Source organism: Engystomops pustulosus, chromosome 3, assembly GCF_040894005.1.
Source record: "Engystomops pustulosus chromosome 3, aEngPut4.maternal, whole genome shotgun sequence".
In the NCBI taxonomy this organism is placed as follows: Eukaryota; Metazoa; Chordata; class Amphibia; order Anura; family Leptodactylidae; genus Engystomops; species Engystomops pustulosus.
The window spans coordinates 6275245-6292044 of record NC_092413.1 but is presented as its reverse complement, the minus strand read 5'-3'; the positions used below and the strand labels follow the sequence as shown (position 1 = coordinate 6292044).

Sequence of the window (16800 nt, the reverse complement as noted above, 5' to 3'; positions counted from 1 at the left end):
TCCATAAACAATGAAGAAGGGAGCTTCCAAAGAATTGTAGGAGAATTCCGCCCAAGGTAACAGGGTGGACCAGTCATCCTGTTGGGCAAAAACAAAGTGCCGCAAGTGGCAGCCCAGTCTGATTGACTCTCTCCACTTGCCCGTTAGTCTGCGGATTATAGGCAGAGGAGAAGTTCAGCTTTACTTAGAGTTGTTTGCACAAGGAACGACAGAATCTGGAAACAAACTGGACCCCTCGGTCCGAGATACTGGGGCAGATTTACTTACCCGGTCCATTCGCGAACCAGAGGCGCGTTCTCTGCGGTTCAGGTCCGGCTGGGATTCACTAAGGTGGTTCTTCCGACGTCCACCAGGTGGCGCTGCTGTGCTGCAGTTCCCCCGAGGCCCGCCGAAATGCACTCAAGTTCACCGGCCTATACCTGGTGAAGGTAAGCGCGAGTCTCGCAACATTGTTTTTTTTTTTTTTTTAAATGCGGCGGTTTTTCCGAATCCATTGGGTTTTCGTTCGGCCACGACCCCCGATTTCCGTCATGTGCATGCCAGCGCTGATGCGCCACAATCAGATCGCATGCGCCAAAATCCCGGGGCAATTCAGGGGAAATCGCCGCAAATTGGAAATATTCGGGTAACATGTCGGGAAAACGCGAATCGGGCCCTTAGTAAATGACCCCCATCGTGTTCCTTTGCCACTTTATTACACATCTTACCCAAAGTGCATAAAACCCTATTTGATTCCCCAGACCGAGAGTTGCATCCACTATCTCCATATTTAAGCCACTTGATAAGGTAATAGCGTTTTTTTGCAGGTGGGGGTGTTTAGGGGTGTAACTGATATACAAGAGAGTGACATAAATGCGGTCAGCCTTTACACCTTACAACATGGTGTAAAACGATTTATAGATAGCAATCCTACATTACAAGATCAACATTTCTAAGGAAACTACTTGAGATTGTACTGTGTAACAATTATTTTTTTTCCAGGGCAAATATTTTGTACAGAAATGTGGCACCGCCATGGGTTTAAACATGGCCCCAATGTATGAAAATTGCTACGTGGTGATGTTTGAGGAGGATTACATGAACAATAAACTGTTGTTTATTAAATATGTTAAATTATGTTGTTGCTTTATTAATGTTTTCAATATAATCAAAGAGGGCCCAGTGTGCAATCGGTTTAATCTATAGATTGTTACCGCCAGATGAACTGTTGGACGGAGGTTTCACAACTCCTTTATTCATCGACTTGTACCAACAGCTTACGGACTGTGACGAGCCGGATCTTACAACCCTTGTTACAAGCATCATGCAGTCCTTCTTGCCAAGAGTGTACAAAGCAGTAATCAAAGGAAAAAGGCGAATAACCTAGAATACGCGACATATTCTCAGTTGTTTCACACTTTTTTGTTAAGTTTAAAATTCCACATGTGTTAATTCATAGTTTTGATGCCTTCAGTGTGAATCTACAATTTTCATAGTCCTGACAATACAGAAAACTCTTTGAATGAGGCGAGTCCAAACTTTTGGTCTGTACTGTATATACTGATAAGCTTTCATTTTGATTAAAGTGGCTTTTTTCCCAGATGAATTTTTAGATGACCACCAAGGTTAGTTTTACTATGGAAGCATTTCCCACACTCTGAGCAAGAAAATGGTTTCTCTCCAGTGTGGCTTCTCTGATGGTCCATAAATCTAGATTTAGTAATATAACATTTCCCACATTCAGAACATGAAAATGGTTTCTCTCCAGTGTGACCTTTCTGATGATGCTTCAGACTAGATGAAGAAGTAAAACATTTCCCACATTCAGAGCATGGATATGGTTTCTCTCCAGTGTGGCTTCTCTGATGTTCCACAAGGCTGTATTTAAAAGTAAAACATTTGCCACATTCAGAACATGAAAATGGTTTCTCCCCAGTGTGAATTCTCTGATGCTTCGTGAGACTAAACGAATAAGAAAAACTTTTGCCACATTCAGAACATGAAAACGGTTTCTCCCCTGTGTGAGTTCTCTGATGAAGCTTCAAAATAGACATAGTAGTAAAACATTTCCCGCACTCTGAACATGAAAATGGTTTTTCCCCAGTGTGACTTCTCTGATGGTCAATAAGGCTAGATTTAGAAGTGAAACACTTTCCACATTCAGAACATGAAAATGGTTTCTCTCCAGTGTGAATTTTCTGATGTTTCTTAAGACTAAATGGAAAAGTAAAACATTTGCCACATTCAGAACACGGAAATGGTTTTTCTCCAGTGTGAGTTCTCTGATGACGCTTTAGACTTAACGAAGAAGTAAAACCTTTCCCACATTCAGAACATGAAAATTGTTTCTCTACAGTGTGACTTCTCTGATGGTCCACAAGGCTAAATTTAGAAATATAACATTTACCACATTCAGAACATGAAAATGGTTTATCTCCGGTGTGACTTTTCTGATGATTCTTCAGACCAGTTGAAGAATTAAAATATTTCCCACATTCAGAACATGAAAATGGTTTCTTCCCACTGTGACTTATCTGGTGACCCAGGAGTTTGGTTTTCGTACTAAAACATTGCCCACATTCCGAGCATGTGTATGGCTTCTCTCCTGTGTGAATTCTCTGATGTTTAATAAGGCTTGAGTTTTCTGTAAAGCATTTCCCACACTCTGTACATGGATACGGCTTCTCTCCTGTGTGAATTCTCTCATGTGCAACAACATGTGCTTTGTGAAAAAAACTTTTCCCACATTCTCGACATGAATATGGCCGTTCTCCTGTGTGACTTCTCTGATGCATAATGAGACTTTTTTTTAACGTAAAGGATTTCCCACATTCTGAACACGAGAATGGTTTCTCTCCGGCGTGTATGATATCGTGTTTAATAAAGTCTGACCTATTTGTGAAGCTCTTCCCACATAGAGAACATGAATAGGACTTCTCTCCTGTGTGAATTCTCTCGTGTCTTACAACATTAAATTTATCTGCAAACTGTTTGTTACATACTGAGCACGAAAAGGTCTTCTCCCTGGTATGATTTCTTTCATGTTGAAGCAGCGCCGATTTCATTTTAAAATATTTCCCACATATTGAACAAGAATATGCTTTTTCTGTTGTATGAATTCTGTCATGTTGAATGAGAAGTCTTCTTTCTATAAAACTTTTCCCACACACTGAACAGGAATATGGTTTGTTTCCTGTGTGAATTTTCCCATGTTTGTGAAGCCTTGGCTTAGTGGCAAAACATTTCCCACATACTGAACAGGAAAATGGCTTCTCCCCTGTGTGAGTTCTCCCATGTTCAATAAGATGTCTTTTTTCTATAAAACCTTTCCCACATACTGTACAGGGATGTGGTTTATCTCCTTTGTGACGATACACATGTTGATCAAGTCCTGATTTACGGGCAAAGCATTTCCCGCATTCTGCACAGGAGTATGGCTTCTCCCCCGTGTGACTTCTCCTATGTCTAGCAAGATTCATGCGATTTAAAAACCATCTTCCACATTCATCACATTGAAATCTTTTACCATCTTTTTGCTTTGTACTTGTGGCAGAAATCTGTGTCTGATAAGGAGTTTCCCTATGATTTAGGGGACTGTTTGAAAGATTTGTACAGTCGTGTGCGGGTTGCCCATTAAGGATAATTTGGGTTTCCTTTGGAGAGCGCTCTGTGACTTCTACTTTACAGCTTAGTGATAACTTGACATTTTCTTCTAGATTTTTACTAAGATTTTCTGTGAGGGATAATAGAGAAAAAATATTTAGTGATGTTATTTTTCTAAATGCCCAACAATATTTTTAACATTCTTATTTAATCTCACGCAGAGTTTTTGGTGCAGTTCGAGGTGCACTTATGTTCTGAATATGACTTGAGGAGTTAATGTTTGCATGACCTCCAAGCTCACAGCTTACATGACATCAAAGAAAGCATATCATTCTTTCACTGTGCACCGAAAATAAAATACATGTATATATTCACCACGTGAAAGGTTATTTAGTTTATTTCTACATTGCCCTTGAAGAGCTGCAAAAATACAACCAAATTATGATAAGACAATGAAAGCTAAGTGTAGTACCTGGGGGGTGGGGCTAATAGATAAAAGCACTGTAGTTCCATGATAAATATATATATATATATATATATATATATTTTTTTTTTTTTTTTCTCTGATTTGGAACAGAAGGATCAATAAATTCCGAGTGGCACGCAGGTTTTTGTTGGCGGCCAACATGGGGCCAGGGGGAAAGTCCCGGATCGAACAGCCATAGAGAAAGACTGTCTAAGCCTCATTGGACTACAGAAAAAGGGGCAAACTGCAGCTCCATAAAAAGGCAAGAAAATGTAAATAATATTACCTATATACCCTTCTGGGTCTGTGGTATCAGTAGAAGTGGTTAGATGGAAAGGTAGAAAGGAAGATGTATAAAGCCTTAAATCTAATGGCCCTACACTGGTTGTGCCCCTCTGCACCCAGAGTGGAGAGAAAGGGGTAACGTGTAAATGCAAAGCTTCAAAAAAAACAAGTTCACTTTATTCTCCTCTTACCTGGTGATGTGAGGGGCTGGTGGTCCTCCATCATGACCTCCTTGTACAGGTCCTTGTGTCCTTCTACATACTCCCACTCCTCCATGGAGAAATAGACAGCCACATCCTGACATCTTATAGGAACCTGACACACACAATGACACAGTCATCCCCCGGACCCCTCCCTTGTGTTATTATATAATGTCCCAGCATTCCCGGCAGCGCTCACCTCTCCGCTCAGCAGCTCAGTGATCCTGGAGGTAAGTTCTAGGATCTTCTGCTCATGTATCAGTGAATGAGGTGGAGGCTGGGTGATAGGGCTCTGGGTCCATCCTCCTGACTCATGGAGATGGATGTAGAGAATCACTGAGTTCCCCGGAGTCTTCATCACTATTGTGCAATTCTGTGTATGTAGAGAAATACAAGTTTAAAAAAATCTGACTACTTTGGGCTTCTTAATGGATACATTTGAAGATGCGTTCCCACGTGTCAGTTACATTGTGTTTTGAAACACAATACAGCAGCTTATTATATTGCTATTAACATTTGCAGTTATAAAATGCAAGGTCAACGCAATGTTAACGTAAGTGTTAATGTTTTAATGTTATGATGATGTTAACACACTTGACAAGTTGACGATGATATAATATTGAATATGGGAGTTTACCTCTCCGGTCAGCAGGTAGATGATCTCCAGGGTGAGGTCTAATATTCTCCTGGTGGTCTCATTCCTGTCCTTGTCCATCCTCAGTGGGTCACTCAGGAGAAGGAGCGTTCTGGAAGGATCTAGTACTGCAGGAAACTGTATGGAAAGAAGAGGCTCTAAGTCACACAGGGACCAAATCATGTGACATACAGAACCTCAGTTATTGAGCTGGGGAGCGGATCTCCGAGCCTCCACCACATGGAGAATACAAATATGTTGTATGTAGAAAGTAACTAACTGATAAATGTGGATCCCCTGACTCATCTGGCTGGATGTGGCGTGTGACGCCATTGGGGGTGCTAATCCTTCCCTAAAATAGGATGTAGCATTGCTGGCATGGAAACTCGCAACTTTCACACAATCATCTGGTGGGGCAGGTCCCGATTTCCCTGGTGCTGAATAAAGTGAAGATTCTGAAGAGTCATCAGCCTTTGCTGCTGTGTGTGTAGCAGAGGCCGCCATGACATGATGTCATCCTAGGAGCTGGCTGTAGAGCCACACACAGCAGCAGAGGAGAGAACAGCTACAGAGGAGTGTGGTGACGTGCCTTGTTTAAATTTTATGAAACAGCATCATGGAAAGGGTAGGTGAGAGGCCGCTATATAAGGATAAGCTCCTTTGGGGTGAAAATATAATGAGAAGCTGCTAGGGACATGATATGTGGAGCTGTTGGGGGGGGGGTTATTTTATGCAAGGACCACTATTTCAGGGTGAACTTGGGGCACAATATCATGTGCATCAGAAATGAGGGGGCCACTATGTGATGTGGAACTGGGTAGGGGGCCCTTCCTATCAAGCGGGGGGTTACCTGTAGCTCGGGCTCTCCTGTCAGACAGGGGGTTACCTGTAGCTCGGGCTCTCCTGTCAGGCGGGGGTTACCTGTAGCTCGGGCTCTCCTGTCAGGCGGGGGGTTACCTGTAGCTCGGGCTCTCCTGTCAGGTGGGGGGTTACCTGTAGCTCGGGCTCTCCTGTCAGGCGGGGGGGTTACCTGTAGCTCGGGCTCTCCTGTCAGGCGGGGGGTTACCTGTAGCTCGGGTTCTCCTGTCAGGCGGGGGGGTTACCTGTAGCTCGGGCTCTCCTGTCAGGCGGGGGGGGTTACCTGTAGCTCGGGCTCTCCTGTCAAGCGAGGGGTTACCTGTAGCTCGGGCTCTCCTGTCAGGCGAGGGGTTATCTGTAGCTCGGGCTCTCCTGTCAGGCGGGGGGTTACCTGTAGCTCGGGCTCTCCTGTCAGGCGGGGGGTTACCTGTAGCTCGGGCTCTCCTGTCAGGTGGGGGGTAACCTGTAGCTCAGGCTCTCCTGTCAGGCGGGGGGTTACCTGTAGCTCGGGCTCTCCTGTCAGGCGGGGGTTACCTGTAGCTCAGGCTCTCCTGTCAGGCGGGGGGTTGCCTGTAGCTCGGGCTCTCCTATCAGGCGGGGGGTTACCTGTAGCTCGGGCTCTCCTGTCAGGCGGGGGGTTACCTGTAGCTCGGGCTCTCCTGTCAGGCGGGGGTTACCTGTAGCTCGGGCTCTCCTGTCAGGCGGGGGGTTACCTGTAGCTCGGGCTCTCCTGTCAGGCGGGGGGGTTACCTGTAGCTCGGGCTCTCCTGTCAGGCGGGGGGGTTACCTGTAGCTCGGGCTCTCCTGTCAAGCGAGGGGTTACCTGTAGCTCGGGCTCTCCTGTCAGGCGAGGGGTTATCTGTAGCTCGGGCTCTCCTGTCAGGCGGGGGGTTACCTGTAGCTCGGGCTCTCCTGTCAGGCGGGGGGTTACCTGTAGCTCGGGCTCTCCTGTCAGGTGGGGGGTAACCTGTAGCTCAGGCTCTCCTGTCAGGCGGGGGGTTACCTGTAGCTCGGGCTCTCCTGTCAGGCGGGGGTTACCTGTAGCTCAGGCTCTCCTGTCAGGCGGGGGGTTGCCTGTAGCTCGGGCTCTCCTATCAGGCGGGGGGTTACCTGTAGCTCGGGCTCTCCTGTCAGGCGGGGGGTTACCTGTAGCTCGGGCTCTCCTGTCAGGCGGGGGTTACCTGTAGCTCGGGCTCTCCTGTCAGGCGGGGGGTTACCTGTAGCTCGGGCTCTCCTGTCAGGCGGGGGATTACCTGTAGCTCGGGCTCTCCTGTCAGGCGGGGGTTACCTGTAGCTCGGGCTCTCCTGTCAGGCGGGGGGGTTACCTGTAGCTCGGCCTCTCCTGTCAGGCGGGGGGTCACCTGTAGCTCGGGCTCTCCTGTCAGGCGGGGGGTTACCTGTAGCTCGGGCTCTCCTGTCAGGCAGGGGGTTACCTGTAGCTCGGGCTCTTCTGTCAGGCAGGGGGTCACCTGTAGCTCGGGCTCTCCTGTCAGGCGGGGGGTTACCTGTAGCTCGGGCTCTCCTGTCAGGCGGGGGGTTACCTGTAGCTCGGGCTCTCCTGTCAGGCGGGAGGGTTACCTGTAGCTCGGGCTCTCCTGTCAGGCGGGGGGTTACCTGTAGCTCGGGCTCTCCTGTCAGGCAGGGGGGGGGTTACCTGTAGCTCGGGCTCTCCTGTCAGACGGGGGGTTACCTGTAGCTCGGGCTCTCCTGTCAGGCGGGGGTTACCTGTAGCTCGGGCTCTCCTGTCAGGCGGGGGGTTGCCTGTAGCTCGGGCTCTCCTGTCAGGCGGGGGGTTACCTGTAGCTCGGGCTCTCCTGTCAGGCGGGGGGTTACCTGTAGCTCGGGCTCTCCTGTCAGGCGGGGGGTTACCTGTAGCTCGGGCTCTCCTGTCAGGCGGGGGGTTACCTGTAGCTCGGGCTCTCCTGTCAGGCGGGGGGGGGGGTTACCTGTAGCTCGAGCTCTCCTGTCAGGCGGGGGGTTACCTGTAGCTCGGGCTCTCCTGTCAGGCGGGGGCTTCATGCGGTGGTGTGGGGGCTGCAGTCACTTCTTTCTCTCTCCTGTCTCTGGCAGCAGTGTGATATCATGTGATGTGATGGTCGGGGGTCTCCTGACTCCTCTGTTCAGCCCAAGTCTCTGTTCAAGGTCCTGTCAGTTCCGGGCCATACAGTCACAGGGGCTCCGAGGACCCTACAAAGACATAGACCCCACTCTCTGTCACAAAAATAACAACTCCTTAAGGAAACAATAATGGCTGCCTCTGCAGGCAACACAGTCACAACCACATTTACATCTGTTCCGCCCCACAACCTCCTCTGATTGGTCAGCATGACTGTCCGTATAACAACAGGAAGCTGCCAGCACAGTGCAGGTTGTCATGACGACACCTCCTATTACTAATACCAGTTCTCTCCTCCCTGGTGCAGCCTTTTCCTCAGAATCTGCCGGGTGTCACGTTATGTGGTAATAATTCCTGAACACTTTAACTTTTCCAGGTGATTTTGAGATTTATTCCTTACACATTGTACTTCAAGTTAGTGGAAAAAAATGGGTGAAATTTTGAAAATATTCAGTCAGATCATCTAAAAATCCTATTGTTGTTATCTCTGATCCTGGGTGTTGTAGCAGGGTGTCAGCTGTAAGTTACATGTGGGAAGTCACTCCCTGCAGTGCAGGACTATTATACCCGGCGTCTGTAAGAGGATAAAGGGATCCTCTTACCCTGGAGTGTTGTGAGTGACAGGAACATCTCCGTGTTATCAGCCAAATGCAAAACAAATCCAGAAATAATGACCGCTGACAGAATAAAGATACCTAACTCTAATGAGGATTATAATAATCTTTATTTATACAGCTCCATCATCCCAGGTCACGTCTCCTGCACTTTGGAGGCCTCTATGTGGATGATGTCCTACTGGAAGTCTCTACATGGGTGATGTCCTACCAGAGACCTCTATGTGGATGATGTCCGGTAGGCCTCTTTGTTGGTGAAACATGAGAGCAACTCAGAACAAGGATGAACTCTCACCATTACACCATAAATAAAAGAAAAGAGAACTGGTCTACCATTTTTGCACCCCTTTAAGTTTAAGTTTTTAAAATACTTGTATTAACAGACAATTTGAAATCTCAGAGAGAAAAAAAAGGGCCTGGGAGTGAAAGTTTATAATAACATTTGACACTCTCAAAACAGGGATGAATATGTCACATTGTGTTTATGTCAGTTTATGACTCTTAAATAGGTTCTCCATTCTAAGCAAGTTAGGCCATATCCACCTACCTTACTGATCGGATATGAGAACGGGGGTCTTATGTACCCTTGTCGCACCCCAAGATGACCAGAGCTGACGGAGATAGCCAAACGCCATAATCTGCAATATCCCTTAGCTCCACAGAGATGAATGGGGCAGCCCGCCCATGCACATACTACCTGGATCCCTCCTTCCTGTCGACGTTAGAAGGACAGTGATTCATTACTTAAGAGCTACCCAGCAATTTTGGAAGAGTAAAAACTTATTTGTATAGTTGGCAGGTAAAACAAAGGCCTTAAAGCCTCAAAGCTTCTAACGCTAGATAAAAAATACAGTTTTCAAAAGTCTTACAAGGAGATCCAGAGTTCTCCTCTGTAGCAGGTAATAGTTAAATGGGTGTAAGATGTTATCCAATTATATGGCTATATTGTAAACTGGAGAGTGATTTGAGAGGTGATACCACCTGACCAGGGTGGAGTATAAAACTCCTGTGCAGTGGGAGCACATGGTCCAGGCCGGCAAAACCAACGACAACTCCGATACTTTGTCCTGTCTCCCTGACCAGTGGGAGGTGTGAAGTATTGTTATATGTGTAATGAAAATGTTTTTATTTTTCATATACTTGCTAAATGCTGAAAACTAAGATGAGGCCAGACTATGGATGAAGATTGATAACAGAGCTCTGTGCAGTGAAAGAATGTGGCCTTGGCTGATTAACGATACTGCCCACTACAAGAAGAAACAGCCTTAGTGTCTGGGATTATCATATTGTAATTTACTAACCAATGAACTACGGACATTACTTCTTATCTTTAGCTAACTATGCCAGGTCCAGCCCACTGAGGGTTTCTGTCAAAATCCTTTGTGACGTGAATAAAGTATCACATCTGCCTAGCAGTTTGCAGAAGTTGAGATATTATACCATAAGTTGTTTGGTCTGATTTCTTCTCTCGAGCTCACCTGTGACTGTTATTAGTACTAGAGAATCTGAGGTTGTGTGAACAAGAACAAAACTTGACAATATGATCCATCACTTGCTGTTATCTATATGTACAGAGTCCGTGGTGTTTGATCCATCACCTGCTGCCATCTATATGTACGGAGTCCATGATATGTGACCTATCACAAGCCTCCATCTACATGTACAGAGCAGAGTCCATGGTACATGATCCATCACCGGCCGCCATCTATATGTACAGAGCAGAGTCCATGGTACATGATCCATCACCGGCCGCCATCTATATGTACAGAGCAGAGTCCTTGGTGCATGATCCATCACCAAGGCTCATAGTCCTGCTCTGTCTTACTTACTCATTCCCTTAGTGTATAACATTATATAGAAATAAATAAGAAGCGTCATCACACTTCATGGAGGCAAAGCAGAAAATCCAAGACAAATTTCCTGATCCAGGTGACCGCATTACCTCCACCAAATACTTTAAGACTCTTACGTTTATTATTAAAACTTTTCCTTCATTATAAACATAAAATTTATTTTGGTGTAAATTCAGTAAAGAGATACAAAATTTCATCGTAAAATCATTTAAAACACTAAAGTGGCCTCTCCCCTCTATGACTTCTCTGATGATCCCTTAGGCTACCTTTAGTAGTATAACTTTTCCCACACTCCGAACATGAGAAGGGTTTCTCCCCAGTGTGACTTCTCCGATGGACCATAAGTCGACTTTTAATAACAAAACATTTCCCACATTCAGAACATTCAAACGGTTTCTCCTCAGTGTGGATTCTCTGATGGTTAATGAGTCGACTTTTAACCATAAAACATTTGCCGCATTCCGAACACGAAAATGGTTTTTCCCCCGTGTGAATTCTTTGATGGTTCTTGAGTTTCGATGTCGTAATAAAACCTTTCCCGCATTCTGAGCACCCGTATGGCTTCTCTCCGGTGTGAATTCTCATATGTATAACAAGGTTTGATTTCTCTTTGAAGCATTTCCCACATTCTGAACATTGATACGGCTTCTCTCCTGTGTGAATTCTCTCGTGTACAACAAGATGTGATTTAAGGACAAAGTTTTTTCCGCATTCCTGACAGGAAAATGGCCTCTCACCTTTGTGATTTCTCTCGTGAAAAATTAGACTCGCTTTCACTTTAAAAAATTTCCCACATTCCGAACAAGAAAACGGTTTTTCCCCCGTGTGACTTTCCTTATGTTTAACGAAGTCAGATTTTTTGGGGAAATGCTTCCCACATACAGAACATAAATATGGCTTCTCTCCAATGTGAATTCTCTCATGTCTCAGGAGATTTGATTTACTTGTAAAGCACTTATCGCATATTGAGCATGAAAATGGCCGCTCCCCGGTGTGTCCTCTTTTGTGCATAACCAGACTTGATTTATGGTTAAAACCTTTCCCACATACTGGACATGAATATAGTTTGGTTTCTGTGTGAATTCGCTCGTGTGCAATGAGAATTCGATTTTCTCTAAAACATTTCCCACATACAGAACAGGAATATGGTTTGTCTCCTGTGTGATTTTTCTCATGTCGATCAAGACCTGATTTCGAGATGAAACGTTTTCCACATTCTGAACAGCGATACGGCTTCACCCCTGTGGGACTTCTTCTATATGTTTCAAGGCTCATGTGTCTTCCACCTTCATCACGTTCAAAAAACTTGCCCCCTTCTTGACTGATAGTTTTGGTAGAAATCTGTGATTGGTCAGGAGAAGGCCCCTCATGGCTTATTGATAGATCTGTACAGTCAACTTGAGGTTCTACTTTAATGATAATAAGGTTTTCCTCTGGAAACGGCTGAGTTGCTTCTTCAACGTCTTCAACTTTATAATTTAGCGATAACAAGACATTTTCCTTTAACGTCTTTCTAAAATGATCTGTAAGGGTTAAAAAAAATGTAGTTCATAAGTTTTCTTTAATACGCCACGAATCCAAAAATTGGAATTCCTATTTGCCTATAATTAGACGTGAGCTACTCATTCAAGATTCGATTGACGGAAGCTTCAGAGAATTTTTTTATTTTTTTGGATCCCAATTTATTTGGTCTGAAACTCTTTAAGTGTCTTGACAATTGCTATACCACGCCCTGCTTCTCTAAAACCCAGATTCGTTTTTTTAAATCTCATTTTCCATTGGGCTGCTATCACCATAAGCTTTGGGATGAATGGCAGATGTAGGAAATGGCTCAGGCACATGGTTTTGGCTAAAGGCATATTTGAAGGTTTTTAAGAGCTGCAATGTGCCATGTCCCGTTATATGGCCTTTACTATTTCAAACCTCCAAAACTTATTGCAGCCAGATGGAGATTAAAGAGAACCTGTCCTCAGGTTTTAACTTATCAACTTGATGACAGGTTCCCATAGCCTGTAACAGTCAGAAAGCATACCTGTTTTGTTTTTTTTCAAATTAGAATTGGCTTGGCACCTCCTGACTACCGCTCCTACAACATACAAATTCAGGGCCCTAGACTGGTTTCGCCAACATGTATCGAAGTGTGGGTGAACATACAGGTTAGTGCCACAAGCAGCTGCCCCATGGTTTGATCCATCTTCCATCTCTTCTTAAACAATTGAACAACAACCATTGGTCCTACTCTTATGTGCCTTTGACAGCATCTCCTACTCCCTCTCAAATCTCTGTATCCATTTCTTGGGACCCTAAGTTTCAGCCTATCGTGATGACCCCATCTTTCAGGTATGACAAGGTGTGGGAGCCTTTAGGGTTTTCCACTTTCGGGAAGTAGACGTGGTGAAACAAGATCTGGTTCAAACCCTCACTCCTTGGTGCTCCTTCCAACTCCAGTACTTTCTACGTTCCATTCCAACTCCTGCAGACTTCTGGGATGACCTTACTCTCTTGAGCAACTGTGTGCTGGGAATGGTCCCACTAGACACTCTCGTTCCATTATCTATGGCCTCCTCTTTGGCCAACATCACCATCCACCACTACTCATGCTCCTGTGGGAGGTTGAACTTTGGCTTGGACCTGACCCCCAAGCGAGAGGTATTTACACTCACTGAAAAAGACTTACCAAGAAAAGAGCTTCTCTCCTGATGGTACTGGGTGGCTTCATGCTATGTTTCTGAATACTGAGCCTATGTGCTGGAGGTGTGGAGATAAAGAAGGCTCCTTTCTTCAAACTTTCTGCAGCAAACTTTCCTCTTAATGGGGTGGGGTCAGAGACACTCTCCACCTGATTACTAACTTCTTATTACCTATGGATGCAGCACTTTTGTTGTTGCACCACAGCCCTGTTGCATAAGTACTTAGTTTTGCAGTTCCTAGTGTTGGATGCTAGGTTCTCTATTCCCACCGCATGAAAACAATCTACTGCTACTACTATCTCCTTCTGGATTCCTAGGGTTAATGATATTACGCCCATGGAGGTCCTTTCTATCTCTGCTACATATGATAACTTCTACACTACTTAGTGTCCTTGGATACCTATAAGGCTCATCTATTCCTACCTGGTGATGTGAGTGGCTGGTGGTCCTCCATCATGACCTCCTTGTACAGGTCCTTGTGTCCTTCTATATACTCCCACTCCTCCATGGAGAAATAGACAGCCACATCCTGACATCTTATAGGAACCTGACACACACAATGACACAGTCATCACCCGGACCCCTCCCTTGTGTTATTATATAATGTCCCAGCATTCCCGGCAGCGCTCACCTCTCCGCTCAGCAGCTCAGTGATCCTGGAGGTAAGTTCTAGGATCTTCTGTTCATGTTGAGGTAGATTCTCGGCAATGGGGCTCTGAGAGCTTCTCCATTGTTCTGATTCGTGAAAATTGATTTGGGGAGTCTCCGAGTCACCCGGAGTCTTCTTCGCTATTATACAATCCTGTACATTGAGAGTGATGCATAAGTAATAATAACAAATGTTATTATTGGATGTGTGATCAAGTCCTCATCTATTTGGATGGGCTGACAAACATGGGCATTGTTTCTACAGCACAGTGTATGCCTGTGCCTAAAAACTCAGAGTAGGTCCTATTTCTGCCTGAGTTTGCAGCTCGGGGAGTCTTTTTCTATTGTCATCAGCATGCGAGGCGACCTCATATGCCACTGACACACAGAAAATGCAGACAATGGACCATGGGGCCATTGTTTGTGACCTGTTAAATGCAGGTAGGCTAATTCTCTGGATCTCTAAATATTTTGGCTCCAAGGGAATTATCTGAGCAAGACCTTAATAATCCCCTACCCTTCCACGCCAAATTGGCACTCACCCTATAGCCTCCCTTCAGCTCCCAGCCAATCAGCAGCAGCGGGGGCTTCATGTTGCATGACTAGGTGCAAGAGGAATGTAGTAAAATTCACCAGAACTGTATGTAAAACCTTCATAGACCTGTTCTGTTTCACGCTTGCACTTTTGAGGCCTGAGCAAGTTTTTCAGAGTAGACTATAGTAAATGCAGTGGTCCATGGCATTCATACCCCTGATCAGAAAAACTCTCCGAACTGGCAGTGTGTGTTTGGGGGTTCAATTCGGTAGAGGCTATTTATACAGTATGAGAATAAAGTGCGGCATTGTAATATAGAGGGTTTCACCTCTCCGGTCAGCAGGTAGATGATCTCCAGGGTGAGGTCTAATATTCTCCTGGTGGTCTCCTTCCTGTCCTTGTCCATCCTCGGTGGAACGTTCTGGAAGGATCTAGTACTGCAAGAAGATTTATGGAAAAGAGATGTTCTAAGTCATTCAGGGGTCACATTAGGTGACATACAGAACCTCAGTTACTGAGCTGGGGAGAAGATCTCCGAGCCTCCACCAAATTGTTCATATTTTATATAGAATAAATAACTGATAGAGAAGTGTATTTAGACGGGGGCATACTCTGCTTTGATGTGTTCATCCTCTGTCTGCCTAAAGGTATGAGACAACAGATTCCAGTCCTCTGGAGAAGTGACCACCCAAGAGGTCCTTGAATATACGGACTAACTTGTGGGATATATGTCGCACTTGTGCTGCATCGTACCCCTCCATATCGTGCCGCGCGCTCATTGCCAGCCTATGGGGGATGTATATACGTCTCCCATACGGCCGTCTGAATGTAGCCTTAGTATTGTTGGCATTTTTGTCACATATTTTTTTGGCATATTTCATTTTTTTCCTCGACTTCGAAGTCAAATTTTTGCCCAATTTCATTTTTTGATGATTAAAACACCATCTGTCTTTGAAAATGACTTGAAGGTAGATTATTTTCTGGGGGAATCCGAATCTACAATAAAAAAAATTTGAGTTCCCATTTAAAGGAAAACAATCATTTGTAATTTACTAATTTACTCTATGTATCTTCATAAAGCTGAGCTGAGAGCTCATGATTACGCACGCCTCCTGTGTGACGTCACCAGGATCCAGCAGGGGAGAGAAGGTCAGTATCACGCTGGAGGCGTGCAGAATTGGAGCGCCCGTGCAACGTAATTACCATATTTTTTAAAAAGTCTTTATTTTAATAACACTTACCGGGCGTGTAAAGCTTTATATAGATATGTGCCGGGATTGCTGCGCCGATGCCAACAGGTACATGTTTAGTGAAAATGGCTAAATTAGAAATGGTTCATTTCCTTCAAGATTTTAAAGTTTCACCTTCCCCACCCCTAGGGGGTGGATGTAAGTCGTTGAGTCTGGTAACATTGGATGGATAATTTAAAAATATTTGACACGTATACTTTAAGTTTTTTGATCCGATGTGTATTTCGGGAGATATTCCACCACCCTGACCTATTTGTTACACCCTGTATAGATGTGTGTATCCATATACAGTAACCCTTTGGCGTTACCTGTATCTGGGGCTATCCTGAGGCTCCCGACTCCTCTGTGCCCAAGTTCTGCTCCCGCACAGGGGCTCCGAGGACCCTACACAGACATGGGCCCCGCTCTCTGCCATATACATCACAGTCACAGACACATTTCCCTCTGCTCCACCCCACAGCCTCCTTTGATTGGTCAGCATTCCTGTCAGTGTGACAACAGGAAGCAGCCAGCACAGTGCAGGTTGTCATAACAACGAAGTGCCGCCTATTACTATTAACCCCCTTAATGCCAGTTCTCTCCTCCCTGGTGCAGCCTTTTCCTCAGAATCTGCCGGGTGTCACGTTATGTGGTAATAATTCCTGAAAACTTTTACTTTTCCAGGTGATTTTGAGATGGTTTATTCCTGACACATTGTACTTCATGTTAGTGGAAAAATTTGTGTGCCATTTTAAAAATTTTTTGTCAAATAATCTAAAAATCCCATTGGTGTTATCTGTGATGGCCGGTGTTAGTGCAGTGTGTCACTCAGTACACAGTATATACATATATCCATATATATATTACATAGACCCCTCAGTACACGGTATACATATATCCATATATATATTACATAGACCCCTCAGTACACAGTATATACATATATCCATATACATTACATGGACCCCTCAGTACACAGTATATACATATATCCATATACATTACATGGACCCCTCAGTACGCGGTATACATATAACCATATACATTACATAGACCCCTCAGTACACGGTATACATATATCCATATACAT

General features: G+C 45.0%; 3 protein-coding genes across 6 annotated transcripts in view; all 3 read right to left on the bottom strand.

Annotated features, from left to right (window-relative positions):
* Positions 1 to 7703, bottom strand: part of LOC140120871 (uncharacterized) — a 67088-nt gene extending 59385 nt beyond the window's left edge. Inside the window, exon 1 of the mRNA XM_072139886.1 lies at positions 7680 to 7703. The gene's annotated coding sequence lies outside the window, so the exon portion shown is untranslated. The remainder of the gene's footprint in view (positions 1 to 7679) is intronic.
* LOC140120865 (uncharacterized) lies at positions 644 to 16167 on the bottom strand. Of its 4 annotated transcripts, none has more exons than XM_072139868.1 (4): positions 16040 to 16167; positions 5171 to 5295; positions 4525 to 4906; positions 644 to 3712 (listed from the first exon to the last, which is right to left on the bottom strand). In XM_072139868.1, exons 3-4 carry the CDS (start codon positions 4607 to 4609, stop codon positions 1560 to 1562), a joined length of 2238 nt encoding a protein of 745 aa, XP_071995969.1. In that variant the 5' UTR covers positions 4610 to 4906; positions 5171 to 5295; positions 16040 to 16167; the 3' UTR covers positions 644 to 1559. The 4 variants fall into 4 exon arrangements, with proteins under 4 accessions (XP_071995969.1, XP_071995967.1, XP_071995970.1 ...); XM_072139866.1 differs by lacking the exon at positions 16040 to 16167 and adding an exon at positions 8008 to 8255 and having other exon boundaries at positions 5171 to 5305; XM_072139869.1 differs by lacking the exon at positions 16040 to 16167 and adding an exon at positions 8008 to 8255.
* The window catches only part of LOC140120788 (uncharacterized), a 44014-nt gene continuing 38011 nt past the window's right edge, over positions 10798 to 16800 (bottom strand). Inside the window, exons 9-13 of the mRNA XM_072139731.1 lie at positions 16040 to 16257; positions 14810 to 14918; positions 13930 to 14100; positions 13722 to 13845; positions 10798 to 12131 (exon numbers count right to left, since the gene is read on the bottom strand). Of these exons, the coding sequence (XP_071995832.1) occupies positions 10825 to 12131; positions 13722 to 13845; positions 13930 to 14100; positions 14810 to 14918; positions 16040 to 16257 (1929 nt within the window). The 3' untranslated portion in view covers positions 10798 to 10824. The remainder of the gene's footprint in view (positions 12132 to 13721; positions 13846 to 13929; positions 14101 to 14809; positions 14919 to 16039; positions 16258 to 16800) is intronic.